This window comes from Heterodontus francisci, chromosome 36 (genome assembly GCF_036365525.1).
Source record: "Heterodontus francisci isolate sHetFra1 chromosome 36, sHetFra1.hap1, whole genome shotgun sequence".
NCBI lineage: Eukaryota > Metazoa > Chordata > Chondrichthyes > Heterodontiformes > Heterodontidae > Heterodontus > Heterodontus francisci.
The window spans coordinates 21,997,169-22,020,925 of NC_090406.1; the positions used below are offsets into that span (position 1 = coordinate 21,997,169).

General features: G+C 44.1%; 1 protein-coding gene across 6 annotated transcripts in view; it reads left to right on the forward strand.

Moving 5' to 3' along the window:
* The first annotated feature begins 7,559 nt into the window (after positions 1-7,559).
* Positions 7,560-23,757, forward strand: part of dot1l (DOT1-like histone H3K79 methyltransferase) — a 111,396-nt gene continuing 95,198 nt past the window's right edge. For all 6 annotated transcript variants that reach the window (XR_010969552.1, XR_010969553.1, XM_068016322.1 and 3 more), the window contains exon 1: positions 7,560-7,852. Coding sequence is in view for 4 of the 6 variants with exons in the window: in XM_068016322.1 (XP_067872423.1) it covers positions 7,772-7,852 (81 nt within the window). In the remaining 2 variants the exon portion in view is untranslated. The remainder of the gene's footprint in view (positions 7,853-23,757) is intronic.

The window sequence follows — 23,757 nt, forward strand, 5'->3', positions numbered from 1 at the left end:
TGTCTGATTGTCTTTGGCAAAAGGAAACATGATTTTGTATGATTTTGGTGTAATTGTGGATGAACTGAACTCACTGATCTCCCATTTTCTTCTTAATGATCCTCATGATGTGCTATATCATAATTCACCCCTGCAGCAGTTCTTGATTGCTCTTGTGACGGAAATCACACCTGCCAAATGGGAACATATTAATTTTGCCATATGGCACTCTTCTTTCTTTTGGGCCTCCTTATCTCGAGAGACAATGGATACGCGCCTGGAGGTGGTCAGTGGTTTGTGAAGCAGCGCCTGGAGTGGCTATAAAGGCCAATTCTGGAGTGACAGGCTCTTCCACAGGTGCTGCAGAGAAATTTGTTTGTTGGGGCTGTTGCACAGTTGGCTCTCCCCTTGCGCCTCTGTCTTTTTTCCTGCCAACTACTAAGTCTCTTCGACTCGCCACAATTTAGCCCTGTCTTTATGGCTGCCCGCCAGCTCTGGCGAATGCTGGCAACTGACTCCCACGACTTGTGATCAATGTCACACGATTTCATGTCGCGTTTGCAGACGTCTTTATAACGGAGACATGGACGGCCGGTGGGTCTGATACCAGTGGCGAGCTCGCTGTACAATGTGTCTTTGGGGATCCTGCCATCTTCCATGCGGCTCACATGGCCAAGCCATCTCAAGCGCCGCTGACTCAGTAGTGTGCATAAGCTGGGGGTGTTGGCCGCTTCAAGGACTTCTGTGTTGGAGATATAGTCCTGCCACCTGATGCCAAGTATTCTCCGAAGGCAGCGAAGATGGAATGAATTGAGACGTCGCTCTTGGCTGGCATACGTTGTCCAGGCCTCGCTGCCGTAGAGCAAGGTACTGAGGACACAGGCCTGATACACTCGGACTTTTGTGTTCCGTGTCAGTGCGCCATTTTCCCACACTCTCTTGGCCAGTCTGGACATAGCAGTGGAAGCCTTACCCATGCGCTTGTTGATTTCTGCATCTAGAGACAGGTTACTGGTGATAGTTGAGCCTAGGTAGGTGAACTCTTGAACCACTTCCAGAGCGTGGTCGCCAATATTGATGGATGGAGCATTTCTGACATCCTGCCCCATGATGTTCGTTTTCTTGAGGCTGATGGTTAGGCCAAATTCATTGCAGGCAGACGCAAACCTGTCGATGAGACTCTGCAGGCATTCTTCAGTGTGAGATGTTAAAGCAGCATCGTCAGCAAAGAGAAGTTCTCTGATGAGGACTTTCCGTACTTTGGACTTCGCTCTTAGACGGGCAAGGTTGAACAACCTGCCCCCTGATCTTGTGTGGAGGAAAATTCCTTCTTCAGAGGATTTGAACGCATGTGAAAGCAGCAGGGAGAAGAAAATCCCAAAAAGTGTGGGTGCGAGAACACAGCCCTGTTTCACACCACTCAGGATAGGAAAGGGCTCTGATGAGGAGCCACCATGTTGAATTGTGCCTTTCATATTGTCATGGAATGAGGTGATGATACTTAGTAGCTTTGGTGGACATCTGATCTTTTCTAGTAGTCTGAAGAGACCACGTCTGCTGACGAGGTCAAAGGCTTTGGTGAGATCAATGAAAGCAATGTAGAGGGGCATCTGTTGTTCACGGCATTTCTCCTGTATCTGACAAAGGGAGAACAGCATGTCAATAGTCGATCTCTCTGCACGAAAGCCACACTGTGCCTCAGGGTAGACGCGCTCGGCCAGCTTCTGGAGCCTGTTCAGAGCGACTCGAGCAAAGACTTTCCCCACTATGCTGAGCAGGGAGATTCCACGGTAGTTGTTGCAGTCACCGCGGTCACCTTTGTTTTTATAGAGGGTGATGATGTTGGCATCGCGCATGTCCTGGGGTACTGCTCCCTCGTCCCAGCACAGGCATAGCAGTTCATGTAGTGCTGAGAGTATAGCAGGCTTGGCACTCTTGATTATTTCAGGGGTAATGCTGTCCTTCCCAGGGGCTTTTCCGCTGGCTAGGGAATCAATGGCATCACTGAGTTCCGATTTGGTTGGCTGTATGTCCAGCTCATCCATGACTGGTAGAGGCTGGGCTGCATTGAGGGCAGTCTCAGTGACAGCATTCTCCCTGGAGTACAGTTCTAGGTAGTGCTCAACCCAGCGGTCCATCTGTTTGTGTTGGTCAGTGATTATGTCCCCCGATTTAGATTTGAGGGGGGTGATCTTCTTGATGGTTGGCCCAAGAGCTCTCTTCATGCCATCATACATTCCTCTGATGTTTCCGGTGTCTGAGGCCAGCTGAATATGACTGCATAGGTGTTGCCAGTAGTCGTTTGCGCAACGCCTAGCTGTTCTTTGTGCAGTACTTCTGGCTGCTTTAAGTGCTGCGGATGTTAAATCGCTGGGGGCTTTCTTGTAGTTCAAAAGTGCAATGCGCTTAGCGGCTATGACAGGTTCCAGCTCTTCATTATGAGATTGAAACCAGTCTGCATTTCTCTTCGCACTTTTGCCGTAGGTGGTCAAAGCTGACTCATAGATGGCGTCTCTGATGTGGGCCCACTTGGTCTCAGCATCCCCTGTGGGAGTGTTTTGAAGGGCTGTTACAAGTGAATTTAGAAATTTTTGTAACAGCTGTGGGTGAGAAATTCTGCTCGTGTTGATGCGCGGGTGGCCCTTCTGCTTGGAATGATGCAACTTCTTTGGTCTGAGTCTAACCTTGCTGCACACCAGGGAGTGGTCGGTGTCGCAGTCCGCACTGTGGAAGCTGCGTGTGATTTGAACACTGTTTAAGGCGGCTCGCCTTGTGACAATGAGGTCTAGCTGGTGCCAACGACGTGATCTTGGGTGCCTCCATGAAACCTGGTGACAGGGTTTAGTGTGAAAGAACGAGTTGGTGATGCAGAGGTTATGATAGGTACACAACTCAAGCAGTCTCTGCCCGTTCTCATTCATCCTTCCAACGCCATAGCGCCCAAGGCAGGAGGGCCATGAGTCATGGTCGGCCCCAACCCTGGCATTAAAGTCCCCCAGCAGGAATAGGTGTTCGGTGTTGGGGATGCTGCTAATGATGTTATGGAGTTGTTCATAGAACTGGTCTTTAGCTTCAGGTGCGGAACAGAGTGTTGGAGCATAGATGCTGAGTAGGTGTACTGGACCAGAGGTGGTGAGCAGTCGGATGGACAGTATGCGTTCCGAGCCATTTGAGGGAGGCTCTATCATGCTGAGCAAGGAGTTTCTGATGGCGAAGCCCACTCCATGCTGTCTTGGTTCTTCAGGATCCCTGCCCTGCCAGAAGAAGGTGTAGTCTTGCTCTGCTAGAGAGCCACTCGCGGGGAGGCGAGTCTCCTGAAGTGCTGCAATGTCCACATTGAGTCTACTGAGCTCGTTGTTAATGATGGCGGTCTTCCGAGAATCGTTGATTTGTGTAAGGTCTTCCGACAGGCCAGGACACATAGTTCTGACGTTCCAGCTTGCAAAGCGAAGGGCTGGTACCTTCTTTCCTTTTTTCATGTTGTTTGGTGCGGTGTATCAGTCCACCTTTCGGGCAATGACCCTGAGCTCCAAGCACCCATTGAAGCAGGCAGACTGTGGCGGGACAGAACCTTATTGACCGGGGGCTGCCCGGTTTGAGGCGGGCGGTAGCTGTCCAGTGAGGTGCAATGACCTCTCCCACCGACAAAGGCAACCCGTGACGCCCAGTTTCTACGCCAATTTATCTGGACTTATAACCCGTAACTGCTGCCTTCCGTGTTGTTTCAGTCGCTGTGAGGCAACTATGGAGTGACCTCTCCATGGCGCATGCCTGGGCAAATTTATGGAGGTTGAGAGTTGCCCAGTCGTCAAAACCCCCCTCTCGGCCTTTCTGGTGGGGTCCAAAGGAGTGCAGGACACGACGTTTGGCACCAGTATGGCTGCAGGAACTGCCGGAAACATGCCAAAGGTGACACATGACCGCCTACGGGGTTCCGCTCCGGATTTTCTGTTAGGGTTTACTCCCTTAGCCTTGGTCTCTCCCGAGACGCCCACAAGGCAGTGGGGTTGTTGGAGCTCCCTAGGAAGCTCCCTTGCTGTTCAACTCTATCCATGGCCATCTGCTCCCATCCCTAACGTTTTCTCCCCCAATCTGCCCTCTTAAACTGTTTAAATTCCCCTGGCTCTTTAAATCAGTTCATTTTATCCCTATCTAAAAGTTAACAGTTAGTTTAGTGTATGTTACCTGGGCCCACTGCCCTCCCCCAGCCACACCTGCTCTTTGTTTTCTCAATGAAATTGATCCGGATGAAACTGACGAGCACAGCTGTCGATACTTTAATCTCCGATCCTGCTGTCTTCACAGTCCAGAGTGTCTGCAGCCACGGTATGCGGTAAGTCCATTGAGGTGAAGAAGGAGCTGCGGGACCCGAGAGAAGTCCTGTGAAAAGGTGCCCCGAACACCCAAAACATCCACGAACGGCCCCCCCGGCCGCAACTTCAAAGCGCTCGCGGGAGATGGCTCGGAGAGCATCTGCAGCGCACTGTCGGCAATGCTGCATGCCTTTATTTAAACCACTGCAAAAAAAAACCCTTAGCAAATGTAATCACCTCTAAGTCTGCCAAATGATGCTTCACCTCCCGAAGGACGTGGATGAGCTTTCCGGACGTCGATGGTGGGCACTGAGGAAATGGCTTATTACCTGCACCAGATTCCACCCCCCCCCCCCCCCCCCCGTCCCCTTCCCTGCTCCACCCTCTCAGCTCACCCCCTCACAACCCCGTCCCAGCCCACCCCCCCCTCGCACCATCTTCACCCCGCACCCCCTTCCCCTGCACCCCCCCCACCCCCTCCCTCTACCCCTCCCCCTTGCATCCCCTCCTCCCACCGGCACCATCCTACACCTGTGTAGGGGCCCCAATGGCACTCTACTTGAAACTTTTTTACTGGACATTGCAAAGAACATGTTTTAAAAAAACAGAATTGAGTGGCTGAAAACATGGTTGCATATTTGTATTCTGAGGGACATGAATGGAGAGATAATGGGGATGCTCCTTGATTAAATTAACAAGATTGTCTGGACTTTGTAAAAGACAAAACTCCACCCCCCACTGAGTATGTCTGGGGGGCTCTGAAATCATCCCAGAAGTTGCTGTTTCAAACAAAGAGATGGGCACGTGACCTACCTGCTGGTAAGACTGTTTTTTTAAAAATTGTGCACTCAGGAAAAGACTGTAATTCAAACAGCAAGGAGAAGATCTCTCTCTCTCTCTCTCTCTCTCTGTCTCTTTCTCCAGCAAAGTCCAAAGAAAACCACAGTGGTAGCTTCTATGCTTCAAGACTACAGACAAAGCCTCTCTTCGGCCTTTTGGTACCAGAGAAGCAAGCTTGAAATTGTGCACTGAGGCCCAGTGAGGACTCCAAGACCTTAGCTTCAATTGAGGACATTGTATCAAGGACATTACCACCCTGTAACTGAATTCCATTAATTACAAACTCTACTTCAACCACCCCCCAATTTTTTCTTCCCCTCTGTACCTATTTGTGTGTGTGTTTCTCTTGTATGCATGCGAGCGTAGTTGCATTGCGAGTTTTAGTAGTTTTAACCGGGTTATAGTGATAAGGCTAATAAACTTACATCTTTCTTTTTTAAATCTAAGAAAATCTGTCTGGTTCATTTGTAATTATAATTAGAGAGCTGTGAGCAAAGGCTCACTGAGGTGGTAAGCTAAAATTACTGTGTCTTAAAAGATAAATCCTGTTACAGTCAAACCAGGAAAGGGGCAAATGAGGAGCCTGAGACCCCTTTCTCACCTGGTTGTAACACTCTAAAGAAGCGTTAAGTATTGTTTTTAACCAACAGCTCTACTTGCCTCTAAGTATATCTTCGTGAATGAATATTTCACAATTTTTAGTTTCAGTTTGTTTATGACCAGCTACAGAGGGAAGAAAACAGAGCTACAGAAAAAGAAGCTAGAGAGGAAAATCACTGGTTATATCTACCATTGAGTCCACTGTTTTTGCAGTCACAGTAATCCAGTTCAAGCCTCATGAACAGTAATATCCTTCTTGTAGTTGAGTGCCTTGACATGATCACTTGTAGCGCTGATGCCATCAGCTACTCGAACATGGTGGTCATTCCTTGTTATGAGGCCCTGGTGTAGCGTTTTCTACTGAGATTGAACAATGCAATGGAAAATAAAGAATGCTTTAAGCAATTCATACATTCACGTGCATGCTTGATGCCAGAATGATTCAAATCAATGCTAAGCATTTGGTAAACCTTAAACAGGAAGTTAAAGAGACCGCTGCCATGGGGATTTGCCACAAATCTGAAGCTCCATATTTGACATTTTCCACTCATCCTTTCAGCCTTGATTGACAACACATCAACTAACAGAATAATCATTTAAGATGATTTTGTGTCATTGTTAGCCCTTATGGATGAACTCAATGCAGTAATGCCCCTTTATCTCTGTGATAGAGTTTGTGCCAAGGTTCCATTGGGGTGACTCTCGATGTCCAAAATCAAATTTCACATCTTTAAACCATTGGCAGCCATGTGCCAATTGCACTGTATGATCCTGAAATTTTGGGGGTTGGGATGAAAAGTGGGATTTTTACCTGATGGGACCAGAAATTTGGGATGGCAGGAATCTTCCCTTTTTACACTGGCCCTTTAAATTCTCATCAAGGAGAGTTCCCTGGCTTCTTTGGGAATTTCCGCTTATTCTTGCCTTAAAAGGTCGCATGAGAAATCATGAAATAAAAACAGAAAATTACTGGAAACGCTCAGCAGGGCAGGCTGTGGAGAGAGGAGGATATGGTTAATGTTTCACACCTTGTGACCTGCAAAATGGGAAAAATGACATCAGCTGGGAACTAGTTTGAATCCTGCTCAGGGTCTTAAGAAAACACCAAACCTTTATTGAATCAATTTTGAAGAAGGATCTGCATCAAACTGTAAAATGGTTTGATCTTTCCACCTAAGTTGACTGACCTGCTATCATTGTAAGCTATATTTTGAAACCAAAATGAGTTCGAGTCAGTGGAGACCTGATGGCTTTGCTGTACTGGTAGGAAATGACCTTCAAATTGGAGAGGTTGGCTTGGGTAAATGTCTTATGATGTATAGAGCTTATAATTCTATAAGTTTCATGCTGAAGCCTGATTAGTAAATGTTGCGGTGGTGCAAATTAGATGACATTAGCTGATAATACATCTCAAGTCTTTCACTATAAAACCATTGCACATTCCACAGCTCAGTATAGGAACACACCCTTCAGTTGTCTCCTGTTCTCTCTGCATCACGTGCTTGGAACAGTCTGCCTTAGCTAATTAGCATATATTAGGGTGTCAAAACACAGCCCTACATCGCAGATTTGGTACAATCTCCGATGCAACTTAGTGTTAGCACTGGGAGAAATCATTAAGCGCGTATTCCTTGATCATTTAAAAACCTTTTGGGACCACGCAACGGGCACGGATATTTATCCTTTCTAGGCGTGTGAATTTTGTGAAGTAAAGTTGAGGAGAGATGTATTATTCGAGATTATTGCTGTAGGAGGTTCTGGTCCGCCCCCATATCAGTGCGTTGGTTTGGTCTGCGGTATAGCGCTCTCGGTCGCTCAGTTCACGCCGGCCCAAGATGGCCGGGGTTTGGGGTCTGGTGACAGGGAGTCATGAAAGGGATATGATGACAAATTACGTTTGAACTTTTTTTTTTGACTCACTCATATATTAAAAAAAAAATCAACGCCTCCTTTTTTTCCTTCCATTTCGACTCTTAATTTTTTTTTTTGCCAAATCCTTTCAATCCGTCAAGACATAGCATGATAGTACCAGGAAGAAAATGGGTGAGAAGCACGAACTGCGTCTTAAAAGCCCAGTGGGTGCGGAGCCCGCTGTGTATCCCTGGCCGTTACCAGTCTATGTAAGTGGAGGGAAAAGAAGCAGAGACTATTCGCGGGCGGCAACAGGGCGCGGAGGGCGAGGGAAGGGGGAGCGCGGATTCGGCCGGGCCCAAGCAGCACCGACGGCGAAACCTCTCCACACACCAAAAAAAATGCTTCAGTTAAAACTTATTTATATAAAATTTTTAAAATAAATGTCGATGTGAGCAGCGTCGGAGATGTGAAATGTCTCAGAGAATGCTCATTTGTTGGTGTGGTGTGGGGTGGGGGGGGGAGTGTTTTAGCAGCGTCCTGAGCCGGTGTCGGCGGACTGGATGTTCTCTTTGTCTGAGCCCAACATTCATTGTCGGGGAGGGGATTAAACTCGAGTCGAAGCGGCCCCGATCCGGCTTGAAGAGTCGAGTTTTCCTCATTTTAATTATATCCGTAGGGAGGGAAGGCGGCTGTGGAAAGCGTTAATTTCGAGAATAATTTTGAATTGAATACACCCCACCCCCACACATTTTGTTGCAGAATGACTTTTAGTCACCGGCGTTTGCCCGGCTTTTCAATCCGCCCTGGATTTGGCTTGCTGACTGTTTTGGTGCAGATAAGGGAGCTTGTCTGAGGCCTAAATAGATAAATGTTGGGCAGGACAATGTGTGCAAATTTGCCGGGTTCTGTGAAAATGTGTTTTCGGGGTACGTCTACTTTCGGTTTATTAACAGCACCACGTGTTAAATTTCCTCTCTCGTTATCTCTAATCCTTTTGTTGGGGTTGTGTTGAAGTTGGAATCACGAGAGAGGCATGTTAGTGTGGAAAATGACTATCGCTGTATTGACTTCGGAATGACTGGAATTCATGAACAGCGACTGCTTTTTATGGACGTGTGTCTGCAACGATTAGTTAAGAGTTGTATACACATGTCTTCTGTGACCGAGAAGTAGATACACTTTGAAAAATATTCTACTTAATATGTAAAATTAGCGAAATACTGCCAATCAGGGAATGGTAGGCTAGGCGTGGACTTTGCCAGTGTGCCTCTGGTATGATGACCATGCGTTGTTATGGTTTGATAGCGTACGGCCCCGTGCTGACGTTCTTCTGAGCTGTGGGAGGGGAGACTCCTTTTGGCAGATCAGCATTAAACAGCTGTTGGCTCAAAACGATACCGTGATAGATGAGCGAAGGGAAAAGACGGGGTTCTTCCCTGAGCACGTTGAGTGCTGCCTTACCTGCGTGTCTTGTTACCAGAAAGGCCACATAATGTTGCAAGCTTATTGACTAATTCGTTTGTAACATTTATGTTCGCTGCAAAGTTCAGAAACTTCTGTGCTGTAACAATCTATGATTCGGCTATGAGTCACATTCACCAATATGTTGAAGGGACAGTTTGTATTGAAGCTTTTTTTCTACACATGATTTTGAAAAATGTGCACATTCATCTGTATTGTCATTGGAGGAAATGTGGCAGAGCAGAGATTTCAAATGATAGAATCCTAGTAAAACCTACAACATGATACTAAAATTAGTTTTGAGGAGGAAAATAGTCTTTCATATTTAAAAGCATTGCAGTGAATATTCTGTTTGGAGCTATTAAAACACTCATTTCACTTGTGCAAAATTCTGGGTACTGCCTGTGCGGAGTTTGCAACTTCTCCCTGTGCCCGCGTGGGTTTTCGCTGGGTGCTCCAGTTTCCTCCCGCAGCCAAAGACTTGCAGGTTGATAGGTAAATTGGCCATTGTAAATTGCCCCTAGTGTAGGTAGGTGGTAGGGAATATGGGATTACTGTAGGGTTAGTCTAAATGGGTGGTTGTTGGTCGGCACAGACTCGGTGGGCCGAAGGGCCTGTTTCAGTGCTGTATCTCTAAATAAAATAAAATGCATTATTAACTGAAAAAATGTTCTATTCATGTTTTTGGAAAAAAACATTTGGAAGGGATCAAACAGAAAACTAATTGGATTTGTGTGCACTCTTGATCAAAATAAAATGTTGAATTTTGAATTGCAGAGTAACTGAGGTTTAATCTTTTGCCTTATGAGGACTTAAATGCTTAAAATTTGATCTGGGCTGTATACAAAAATGTACATGCTTTGGTTCATAACTTTTATCTCCCACATAAACTGTAGCGCTAAAACTCCCAGCTGAGGTCACCTATGAGAATAAGTTCAAAGGTATTTTTAATGTTGCGGTCATTGTTTAGTAATGTATGTTGAATTCTATACTGTGTATCCAAATTAAAGTTCATATAGGTTTTCTTGTGTTATGGAGAGATGTGAATATGATGAATATAGCCATAAGCACAGCTTGCCAGAAAAAGTGAGCTGTAAAGTCGCAAGTGAATTATAACTTCACAACTGGAAATAATTATGTAGTCTTGCAGCAAGCGATAACAATGCCTTTTTATCAAACTTTCATGTCACTATTGGGAGGGTGGAGAATCCTTAATATGCTGGATTAAAAAAAAATTCTAATGCTGCAATAACAAATTGCATTTATATAGCACAAGCTGGGAGGCTGCCCAGGAGAACATTTTTGCAGAGATGCAAACAGCAGCTTGCATTTAGATGGTGCTTTTAACATAAAAATGTTCTAAGATGCTTCACAGCAGCGATTTTCGAACAAAATTTCACCCTAAGCCATATAAGAAATTAAGTTTGCTCAGGGGTAGGTTTTAAGAAGCATCTTAAAGGAAGAGAGAGGTGGAGAGGTTTGAGAAGAGAATTCCAGCCCTTGGGGCTTTGGCAGCTGAAGGCACAGTTGCCAGTGGCAGAGTGTAGAAAATTGGGGATGCGCAAGAGGCCAGAATTGAAGACATCATGAAAGCTTGCTTTCTCTTTCTTGAACCCACAGATTATTGATGTTTGGTTTTAGAGGTATTGCACCAATAGCTAGTCTTGATGTATGGGTCTAGGCAGTGAGTTTTAGCGTATTATTTACTGAAGAGTCTTATCAACTGACTCACCAATCTTGTTCTAGCTCAACAATTCATGCACTTTGCAGAGTAGCAATGAGGGGTGGAAACCCTTGCTTAATTCGTTCTTTCTCTTTACTCCCCCCAACTTGGGGCTCTGAGACCATTGGAGTTTTAATAATGGTTGTTTTGGCCGAGATTAACACATGTGCTCCAGAGGGACCTTCTTGTCTGTGTAGCACACCAAGTTGTGCTTTTACCCAATCGACCATCAGGTGGCGCTATCTTAGAAAATGTCTGGTAACCACTCACAAATTATCAGTTGTCATGCAAGCTAATTTGGATTTTACCTCAGTAACTGCTAATCTACACTTCACAAAAATAATCAATACTGCTTATGTTTACGTGTGTCTTTTTTACATTCAGGTTTATTTGATTTTCACTTTTCTTAGACTACTGTAGCTGGTTGTTGCCATGAATGTTCTGCAGTCTTCAACTGTGAAAGAATTTGTTGTCAAGGAGTTTTTATTGTTTACGCATGGTTGTTTAACTTCTGATATGCATGCTTTAGTTTTTTCCCCTTGATATTTTAAAGTCCTGCATTTCTTTTAAGTGGGTGGCCTGCACCCAGACTTTTGTCTACTCCATCTTTGATTAGCTGGAATGTGATGACACCTCCACTTAATTTGTTCCCTGTACTGCCTATGGCATCGTTGTCTTTTCCCCTCCCTATCATTGCATTTCAGTTCAGGCATTGAGTGAAATGAGAATTTGATCTTGTGTGCTCTCTGTGCTGTACTGCATACATTTAAAAAAAAAATTAAAACAGGAGTGTGGTAACTTGTGGCCCATTTGAGACAACAAAACTGCTTCGAACTGTTCCTCTATCGCTTGAGGCTTTCATTGCTGTGGTAACTGCTATGTTTATTTTAAGATGGATTCTACCTTGGTTGGACACCTGAAAAAGATCTGTGTGCAATTTTGTACCTTTTTTTTACGGTCAAATTTAACATCTTTGTTGCGAATGTAATGGATTCCTCATTCGTTTTGGGAAAATCTATACAAGGCATTGAGTGAAAATGAAATACCATTGGCCTGCATTGATGGCCGTGATTTCAAATATTTAATACCCAGATAAGATGTTGGAAATTAACAACATTGTTGCCGGGGATTCTCCCTATCTCGCTCGGGGTGTTGGATGCACTTTCTAACTTAACCATGTTGCTGTCACTGATGATGTTGTGAACAGGGCAATAGTAATTTTGTACAAAATCCATGTAAAGAACAGGTTTCTGTTATAACTCAAGTGCAATTATTAGGAATTGAGAGAAGGTGCATTTTGCAGAACAAAAAAGACATCCTGGAGAGCTTTACAGATGAGATAAATGAATGTGGGAAAATGGATTTAAGGGGTGGAGCTGAAAAAGCAGTTGAAATGGCAAGTCTTGTGCAGGCTTTTGAAAGCAGGAGTGGAGAAGGTGAGGCAAAAAGATTTTTGTGGGGAGTTACAGAAGGCGAGGGCAAAAGGCTGTAAGAGTGGCTGCTAATGAGCAACAAGGAATAGACCACTGTTAGATAAAGTGTGAACAAGGATACAAGACTGAAGGAGGGTAGGAAAGACTGGAGATGCTTCAATGTGAGTGTTGGATTTGTGGGGGCATGCAATCAGTCAAGTTTAGCGTGGACTGTAATGGAAGTATAATGCTTTAATAGTTAGAATACGAGCACTGACATCTTCAGATAGAATATAGCTAAAATTTGAAAGTAGCCAGGAATGAGTGTCAACTGCAATAAGGAAGTGGTAGGGGCAAAGACAGGCTGTGTTGGGCAAATGGAAGAAGGCAATCTTGGCAGTGTGGTTTTGGGGCGTTTTTGATGCCAGTCTTTCAAAACATAGGAACTGCGAAAAGGAAATTTTAAATGGCACATGTGGTCAAGCTCTTCTGTGCTCAATCTTCGAAGAGCTGACTTACTCTTTCAAGGCCCAATCTGTAATGCCAAATGTCTTGAATGTTTTTGTTGAGTAATCTATTATTGAGGATTGCATTGACTTAGTTGATAATTATGGTAAAGTGTTTTAAATTATGATATACTCAGGATATTTTCAGTGTCAGCTTAACCCTTTTTTCCCCCTTGAACTGAATTGACAAAATATGAATCACTTAAAAATTATTGGTTTCCAAAATATGTAGTATATAATTCCAGCAACAAAGGAGAAACAAATTTTCAAATAATTCTGATAATGAAACAATGCCACCAACAGTAATAGTTCTAATTTTCATTGTAACCATATCAAAAATACAGTTGTATTGTACAAGGTGCAGTTAGGCATACAGTATGACATTACTTTGGAAATCTGGTTTCTACTTATTTGTGCAAATGTGAGCAGCAGTTGGAACAGATCTGTATCATTTCTTTATACTTTAGGCAGAAAACAGATTTGCATACAAGTGGAATTAAATACCAATCAGATGAAGGGCAATGGTGTTCTTATTTGGACATTTACATCACAACCCTTCAGAATTTAACACGGCCAGATTTTTGAAATAAAACTTTACACAGCTGAGCCTTGAATTCCACATAGAAGAAACTATTCCCTGCAAAAATTTAAAAATCTTTGTGCGATTTCACCCCATTTGTTGTCTTTTAGCGCTTTAGCATTATGCTGAGGTAGGATTATTGCAGTTGTCACATCAAACATCTATAATACAAAGTCAAATACATGAATTTTCTACATCAGATTTCAAGAGATATTCAGTTTAATGGCTCTTTGTTACAGCACTGTTAAGCTGGAGCTCTTGCCATCCTTTATCAACACTCATATTTTTGGAGCTAAAATTGTTCCTTTATCCAAGCAAAATTACCAGGCCCATCCTGTGACTCTGTTGCAGATCTTGATGCTGCTGTTTTCTTCGTGCTGCCGCAGTTTCTCCATCTATAGAAAATGCCAGTGCCATTTCAGTTATGGTTTGAAATAACTGTTCCCTCCTTACTAAGTGCTCAATCCTACTCTTCAAAACTCCTGCCTTGAAAATTTCTCTGCTTGATGCGTGCAGTGTATGTGAACTGCACCACCATTAATCATGTTAAAAGGTCAAAGAATTGCACTCAAGCAAGAGTGACCTGCATCACATGAGCCATGTGTTAGACACTGTTGAGTTATTGGGCCAGTGTGCATACTCTGCACACAAAGAAAAACCATCAAAGGTGATTTGCTTATGTTGAGAAACCTAGTTGAAGATTTAAGACAGATACTTTAGGACAGTTGGTGATGCTTGTTTTTTTAAGATTTAAAACTGGTCCTGCTGTCCTGTTTACCTGTCAAGATTGCACGATTATCAGGTTCTTGAATGAACGCAGTTGTAAAAATAACATAAAGTACTATCAAAATATTGTGCATCGTATTAGGCCCATGACAGAATTTGTTTTCTCCACCTAACTGCTTAGTATGTCAGAAAAGTTGATTGGCTTTTTTGAGAAGGAATTTTTATGTTTAAAGAATCTAATTTGTGGTTTATGTTCTTTAACCAAATGAAGAATACTTTTTAAAGCATGTTTAGTTTCATTTTTCAAGTGTGTGTTCTGTGCTAACCTTTTTGATTTAAAAAAAAAAAATCTTTGACAACTAATTATCTCTGCTCTCTATCTTTATCTTTACCCATTGTTAGTTTATATTCCATATTTTGCATTTTGTCTGTGGCTGTAATGAGGCTGATTTTGTGATATCAGATCTATATGTACACTTTCCCCTATTCTTAGTCTGTTACCACTAATATTTCTCCAGTATTAATTGTGCTATTTGGTTAATATGTTGGGAAATAATTTCAAAATATTCAGTGTACATTAATCTAATTGTGTGAAATCCAATACTTCAGTCCCCTGCTGCTGAGACCCATGTCCGTGCCCTTGTCACCTCCAAGCGAGACTTCAACATGACCAAGGGCCTTCCCAACTTGCATCCAAAATGACTTGCAATTTGTGGAGAATTTTGCTATTTCCATTCCATCCCATACTATACTGATTCCTACTCAACTGATGCATTGTCCCCATCAACTTCCATTGGTGTCCTGTCCCCCAGTTTATTAACTTAATTCCAATCTGTCATTATTCCTCTGTTACCTTGCCTCCTGATTTGAATATTGTCAGAAATTTTTGATATTCTGTCTTTGTTCCTGTTCAAATCATTTTAGTCATATGCAGATGAGAAGCACTGCACAATTGGTGCCTGGAGATGCAGTGCAAACTAATTCCTGCGGACCTGAGAAATACTAATTGACCCATATTATAGTTCAGTCATCCTTGCCACTTTACTTGTCGCAATGTGAGCATTAATTTTGTAACAATATTTCAAACGGCACTTTATCAGATTTTTGAAAGTTTGCTTCATTCCCTCATGTCTGTTTTCTCAATAATCAATTTGAAGAACTTGATTAATCATCACCAGGTAGAACCTACAATTGTACCATGTCACACAACTATTGAAATATGTAACAACACTTGCTGGATTTGCACCGAAGCAATGATGAGGCTTTTGGCCATGGAACTTTACCCCAAGATGGGAACACTCTTGGAGAGGAATGGTAATAGAAAAATTGCAAGAGCAGGAAAAATGATCGTGCTATTTGAAAAAAGTGCAAACTCCAATAATCTTGATGTTATAATGTGCGATCTGGTTTGAAAATTAGTTATGTAGTTTGTGGTGATAACTACTTTATTCCCCTCTTAGCATTTTGACCATTTTTGAGTCTTCATATTGCTTTCTATTCTTGAGGACATTTCAGGAATTTTGTTAAATTTCTATTTTATTAAAGCTGTATTACTGTACAATGTCAGCCACATGTCTCCTAGAAGTTGCAATTTAAGCAATTCTGGGGCTTCAAATCCTTTTTAGCTCCCCTTTACCTTCAATGATATTGCTTAAGTCATCTGAATCAGTTATTGCTCTCCCCAAACTGTTTAATGTGGGAGTGAAAATTAGTGCTGTGCTTTAGAAGCCAATCGATTTTTCCATAAAATTCACTTCTAAGTACCAGTGAAATGACTTGAATTGTGTTATAAATACTTGAAACGTTTTTGAGATCTGGCTTAGTTATGAAAAATTGGATTCTGGCACCCATGACATTATGATTCTTTAGAGCGACAAAATGTCTGAATGTCTAGCAGTAGAATCTCCAATCTGACTGGTGCTTGATAGCTTTCTAATTTCCTGGAATTTACCAATGTTAGGCTGACTGGGCAACGTGAAATTTCCATCAATCTATCTATAACAAAGACATTCTTGTATCCACTGTTAGAATTGGGAACTGCCTCTAAAACATTGTAAGCTTGTAATTACATCCTCCCCAGTAGAAAAAGTTGGTGGAAGTGCATGCAGCCATGAATTTTTCAAATGTATTAGTAAGTAATAACAAATTATGTTTAAACGAAGTACTGAATATGACTTCACAATGGGAACTGAATGATGACTGTGCACCCTAGTCTGGTTATCCTCTGCCCTCCACACTGCTTCACCTGAAGATTGCACTTGGTCTTGAGTCCCCATATGCCATACCACAGGATATCCGTTAGTCAATTTCTTTCATGACCTTGGTTGCCTGATGTCTTCTATGGATTGAACTGTCTAATGTTTTCCTTCCCTTTTTAGCTCCATTTCACTTATGGTGCACTTTAATTGGATGCAGATATTCAAAATATACAATTCATGCTCGCTACAGTCACTGTAAATAATCTATGGAAAGAATGTGCTGAATCGGGGAAAACTCTGCGCTGGTTGGAGTCATACCTAGTGGAAAGGAAGATGGTTGTGGTTGTTGGAGGTCAATCATCTGAGCTCCAGGGCATCACTGCAGGAGTTCCTCAGGGTAGTGTCCTAGGCCCAACCATCTTCAGCTGCTTCATCAATGACCTTCATCAATCATAAGGTCAGAAGTGGGGATATTCGCTGATGATTGCACAATGTTCAGCACCATTCGCGACTCCTCATACTGGAGCAGTCCGTGTAGAAATGTAGCAAGACCTGGACAATTTCCAGGCTTGGGCTGATAAGTGGCAAGTAACATTCATGCCACACAAATGCCAGGCAATGACCATCTCCAACAAGAGAGAATCTAACTATCTTCCCTTGACATTCAACGGCATTACCATCGCAGAATCCCCCACTATCAACCTTCTAGGGGCTACCATTGACCAGAAACTGAACTGGAGTAGCCATATAAATACTGTGGCTACAAGAGCAGGTCAGAGGCTAGGAATCTTGCGGCGAGTAACTGCCCTCCTGACTCCCAAAGCTTGTCCACCATCTGCAAGGCAAGAGGCAGGAGTGTGTTGGAATACTCTCCACTTGCCTGGATGGGTGCAGCTCCAGCAACACTCAAGAAGCTCGACACCATCCAGGACAAAGCAGCCTGTTTGATTGGCACCCCATCACAAACATTCACTCCCTCCGCCACCAACTCACAGTGGCAGCAGTGTGTACCATCTAAAAGATGTACTGCTGCAATGCACCAAGGCTCCTTAGTCAGCACTTCCAACCTGCGACCTCTACCAACTAGAAGGACAAGGGCAGCAAATGCATGGGAACACTACCACCTGCAAGTTCCCCTCCAAGCCACATACCATCCTGACTATATCGCCGTTCCTTCGCTCTCGCTGGGTCAAAATCCTGGAACTCCCCTCCTAACAACAGCACTGTGGGTGTACCTACCTCACATGGACTGCAGCGGTTCAGGAAGGCAGCTCACCACCACCTTCTCGAGGGCACTTAGGGATGGGCAATAAATGCTGGCCTAGCCAGCGACGCCCAAATCCCATGAATTAATTTTTAAAAATTACCGTCGTTCAGAGGCCATTTATTTGGATCATGAAAGAGGGTTACTGTTGCTCCTTTGCACTATAACACTTCATGACTTCTGGGTTTTGTCAAAATTAGATAAAGGATCCCTTTTAAAATCAACTTTTGTTTAAAAAGCTGACATTGATGCTGTTGTCTACTTAATTATTGCTATATTGATGGGTAGGGTTTGAAATTTGTATTCCTCAAGTCGCTAACATTGGTTCATCTAATTAGACTGTGTCAATCCAAATGGTAGTTCTCAACAATGTCTGTAAAAGTTAAAACTGGTTTAACTGTTGGAGGTGCAGTCTTTCAGATGAAACACTAAACTGTGCGCTCTCAGGTGGACATAACGATCTTGTGGTGCTATTTTAAAGATGAGCAGGGGAGTTTTCCCTGATCTGGCCACTATTTATCCCTCAATCAATATCGCTAAGACAGATTACCTGATCATTATCACATTGCTGTTTGTGGGAGCTTGCTGTGTGCAAAGTGGCTGTGGCATTTCCTACATGTCAACAGTGAATATACTTCAAAAGTGCAGCATTGGCTGTAAAGTTCTTTGGGACATCCTCAGATTTTTGAAAAGCATGAGATAAATGAGAGTCTTTATACAAAACTTTTTTGGTCGTTTACGTTACACAAGGAATTGCATGCTGAGCAAGTCTTAAAAGCTATAGTTGTGAGCAAATATTACAAGAAAGTATTGGTACTGTTAAAAGATGAATGAATGCAGTATTGGGTAGTCCCTTCTTTCCAGGGTGAAGAAAGGGAGCTAGATGATGATTTTGGAGTATGCCTATACAATCCAAAAGGCATTAGATCAAAATATAATCCTTAGTAACTGGAGCTCTTGTACACCACCTTCAGCTCGACAGTTGCAATGCCATTTGGAAGCATTTCCAACCACAAAATTGTATGGTGGTACCAAAACTTGAATTGAAGCTTTGGACCAGTAGCCAAGCCATTCATCACTCTATAAATGCATGACTTTCATGAGAACAAAACATAAGAAATAGGAGCAGGAGTAGGCCATACTGCTCCTCAAGGCTACTCTGCCATTTAATAAGATCATGGTTGATCTTCAACCTCAACTATACATTCCCACCTGATCCCTATGTCCCTTGATTCCTCTTGAGCCCAAAACTCTATCAATCTTAGTCTTGAACTCAACAACTAATCAGCCAGAGCTCTCCAGGACAGAGAATTCCAAAGATTCACAAACCCTCTGAATGAAGAAATTTCTCCTCATCTGAGCCTTAAGTGGCTGACCCCTTATCCTGAGACTATGCCCCTAGTTCTAGACTCTCCAGTCAGAGAAAATTGCCTCTCAGCATCTGTTGATCTGTCCTCAAGTTATCCCAGGAACAATGTAGTGAAACATCTTTGCACTCCCTTTTCTTTTTGTATGGAGACCAAAACTGTACACCGTACTCCAGGTGTAGCCTCACTGAAGCTCTGTATAATTGCAGCAAGACTTGCTTACTCTTGTACTCCAATAAAGGACAACATACCATTTACCTTCAAAATTGCTTGCTACACCTGCATGCTAATTTTCTGTGTTCCTTGTACAAGTACACCCAAGTCTCTCTGAAACACAACATTTAATAGTTTCTCACCATTTCAAAAAAAATTCTGTTACGTTTCTTCGTACCAAAGTAAATAAATAACCTTAAATTTCCCCACGTTATATTCCGACAAGTGGACTGTGACACCGCACCAAACAGCATGACAAGAAAAAGAAAGAAGGTACCAGCCCTTCGTTTTTCAAGCTGGAACGTCAGAACTGTGTGTCCTGGCCTGTCGGAAGACCTTACACAAATCAACGATTCTCGAAGACCGCCTCCATTAACAGCGAGCTCCATACAAAAAGACCCAATGTGGACATTGCAGCACTTCAGGAGACACGCTTCCCTGCGAGCGGATCCCTAAGAGAGCAAGACTACACCTTCTGGCAGGGTAGGGATCCTGAAGAACCAAGACAGCATAGAGTGGACTTCGCCATCAGAAACTCTTTGCTCAGCATGATAAAGTCACCTTCAAATGGTTCGCAACGCATATTGTCCATCCGACTGTTCACCGCCTCTGGTCCGGTACACCTTCTCAGCATCTATGCTCCAACACTCTGCTCCCCACCTGAAGCTAAAGACCGGTTCTACAAGGAACTCCATAATATCATTAGTAGCATCCCTGATACCGAACACCTGTTCCTGCTGAGGGACTTTAATGCCAGGGTTGGGGCCAACCATGACTCATGGCCCTCCTGCCTTGGGCGCTATGGCATTGGAAGGATGAATGAGAATGGACAGTGACTGCTTGAGTTGTGTACCTATCATAACCTCTGCATCACCAACTCGTTCTTTCATACTAAACCTTGTCACCAGGTTTCTTGGAGGCACCCAAGATCACGTCGTTGGTAGCAGCTGGACCTCATCGTCACAAGGCGAGCCTCTTTAAACAGCATTCAAATCACACGCAGCTTCCACAGTGCGGACTGCAACACCAACCACTCCCTGGTGTGCAGCAAGGTTAGACTCAAACCAAAGAAGTTGCATCACTCCAAGCAGAAGGGCCGCCCGCGCATCAACACGAGCAGAATTTCTCATCCCTAGCTGTTAGATAAGTTTCTAAATTCACTTGCAAAATCCCTTCAAAACACTCCTTCAGGGGATGCAGAGACCAAGTGGGCCCACATCAGAGACGCCATCTATGACTCAGCAATGACCACCTATGGCAAACGTGTGAAGCAGAATGCAGACTGGTTTCAATCTCATTTTGAAGAGCTGGAACCTGTCATAGCCGCTAAGCGCATTGCACTGCTGAACTATAAGAAAGCCCCCATCAAGTTAACATCCGTAGCACTTAAAGCAGCCAGGCGCTGTGCAAATGACTACTGGCAACACCTATGCAGTCATATTCAGCTGGCCTGTGACACCGGAAACATCAGAGTAATGTACGATGGCATTAAGAGAGCTTTTGGGCCAACTATCAAGAAGATCGCCCCCCTCAAATCTAAATCAGGGGACACAATCACTGACCAACGCAAGCAAATGGATTGCTGGGTTGAGCACTACCTAGCACTGTACTCCATGGAAAATGTCACTGATACCGCCCTCAATGCAGCCCAGTCTCTGCCAGTCATGGATGAGCTAGACGTACAGCCAACAAAATCGGAACTCCGTGATGCCATTGATTCTCCAGCTGGCGGAAAAGCCCCTGGAAAGGACGGCATTACCCCTGAAATAATCAAAAGTGCCAAGTCTGCTATACTTTCAGCACTCTACGAACTACTTTGCTTGTGCTGGGATGAGGGAGCAGCACCACAGGACATGCTCGATGCCAATATCATCACCTTCTATAAGAACAAGGGTGACCGCAGTGACTGCAACAAGTACCGTGGAATGTCCCTGCTCAGCATAGTGGGGAAAGTCTTCACTCGAGTCGCTTTAAACAGGCTCCAGAAGCTGGCTAAGCGTGTCTACCCTGAGGCACAGTGTGGCTTTCGAGCAGAGAGATCCACCATTGGCATGCTGTTCTCCCTTTGCCAGCTACAGGAAAAATGCCTTGAACAACAGATGCCCCCCTATGTTGCTTTCATTGATCTCACCAAAGCCTTTAACTTTGTCGGCAGACGTGGTCTCTTCAGCCTACTAGAAAAGATCGGATGCCCACCAAAGCTACTAATTATCATTCCATGACAATATGAAAGGCACAATTCAGCATAGTGGCGCCTCATCAGACCCCTTTCCTATCCTGAGTGGTGTGTAACAGAGCTGTGTTCGCGCACCTACACTGTTTGGGATCTTCCATTTTCCTCAACACAAGATCAGGTGGCAGGTTGTTCAACCTTGCCTATCTAAGAGTGAAGACCAAAGTACGGAAAGTCCTCATCAGGGAACTCCTCTTTGCTGACGATGCTGCATTAACATCTCACACTGAAGAGTGTCTGCAGAGACTCATCGACAGGATTGCGGCTGCCTGCAATGAATTTGGCCTAACATCAGCCTCAAGAAAACGAACATCATGGGACTGGACATCAGAAATGCTCCATCCATCAATATCGGCGACCACGCTCTGGAAGTGGTTCAAGAGTTCACCTACCTAGGCTCAACTATCACCAGTAACCTGATTCTCGATGCAGAAATCAACAAGCGCTTGGGAAAGGCTTCCACTGCTATGTCCAGACTGGCCAAGAGAGTGTGGGAAAATGGCGCACTGACACGGAACACAAAAGTCCGAGTGTTTCAAGCCTGTGTCCTCAGTACCTTGCTCTACGGCAGCGAGGCCTGGACAACGTATATCAGCCAAGAGCGACGTCTCAATTTATTCCATCTTCGTTGCCTCCAGAAAATTCTTGGCATCAGGTGGCAGGACCGTATCTCCAACACAGAAATCCTCGAGGCGGCCAACATCCCCAGCATAAACACCCTACTGAGCCAGCGGTGCTTGAGATGGCTTGGCCATGTGAGCCGCATGGAAGATGGCAGGATCCCCAAGGACACAATGTACAGTGAGCTTGTCACTGGTATCAGCCCTGTCGGCCGTCCATGTCTCCGCTTTAAAGACGTCTGCAAACGCGCCATGAAGTCCTCTGACATTGATCACAAGTCGTGGGAGTCAGTTGCCAGTGATCGCCAGAGCTGGCTGACAGCCATAAAGACGGGGCTAAAGTATGTCGAGTCGAGGAGACTTAGCAGTTGGCAGGAAAAAAGACAGAAGTGCGAGGGGAGAGCCAACTGTGTAATAGCCCCGACAGCCAATTTTATCTGCAGCACCTGTGGAAGAGTCTGTCACTCTAGAATTGGCCTTTATAGCCACTTCAGGCACTGCTTCACAAAGCACTGACCACCTCCAGGCACTTACCCATTGTCTCTCGAGACAAGGAGGCCAAAGAACAAGAAAGAACATATTCCATCTGCTATCATCTTGCCCACTGTCCTATATCCCGATACTGACTATGTCCTCTTCACAGCATACTTTCCCACCTAGTTTTGTATTATCAGCAAACTTGGATACATTACACTCAGTTTCTTCACCTAAGTCATTAATGTAGATTGTAAATCTGGAGCCTCAGCAGTGATCCTTGCAGCCATTGTTCCCTCTAATTTCCCTATACTGTTTAGTTTTTAGTTTAGAGATACAGCACTGAAACAGGCCCTTCGGCCCACCGAGTCTGTGCCGACCATCAACCACCCATTTATACTAATCCTACACTAATCCCATATTCCTACCACATCCCCACCTGTCCCTATATTTCCCTACCACCTACCTATACTAGGGGCAATTGCTAATGGCCAATTTACCTATCAACCTGCAAGTCTTTGGCTTGTGGGAGGAAACCGGAGCACCCGGAGGAAACCCACGCAGACACAGGGAGAACTTGCAAACTCCACACAGACAGTACCCGGAATTGAACCCGGGTCGCTGGAGCTGCGAGGCTGCGGTGCTAACCACTGCGCCACTGTGCTTGCCCGGTTTGTTGCACTGTGTGGCTGCACATGCACACGACTTAGAGGACCTGCTTGTGTGCAGCCGGTTTGTCACCTGTGCGGTAAGTTCTAGACTGCTGTACAGCCGCACTGCTAAGAGGGAATGTTGCTTGCGGCACCTCACGAATAACGGCCTGCCAGTCTGAAAATCACCTGCTTATTCCTACTCTCTCTGCGATTCTTTAAATAATCCTCTATCCATGCTAATAATCTGCCCAACTCCATGAGCCTTTAATAAGAACAGAAAATGCTGGAAATACGCAGGTCAGGCAGCATCTATGGAGAGAGAAAGAGTTAATATTTCAGGTTGATGTACTTTCATTAGAACTAGGAAAAGTTAGAAACGTAATAGTTTTTAAGTAGGTGAAATGGGGAGGATGAAAAAAGAACAGAAGGAAAAATCTGTGATAGGGCAGAAGACAGGAGACATTAAATGACAAACAAGTTGGTTGTGTAGAGCCAAAGGGAGTATGATGGATCAAGTGAAGAAACAAAAGATGGGTCCAGAGAAGGTGTGAATGGCAGAATAATGAACAGCTGCCATCTGAAACCTAGAACAGGAGAAAAACAAGATTAAGACCGAAACATGCAAAGAAAAGGAAACAAAATGGGGTCAGAGATCGGGGTTTTAAATTGTTGAACTCAATGAGGCCGGAAGGCTGCAAAGTGCCTAATTGGAAGACGAGACGCTATTCCTTGAGTATGCAC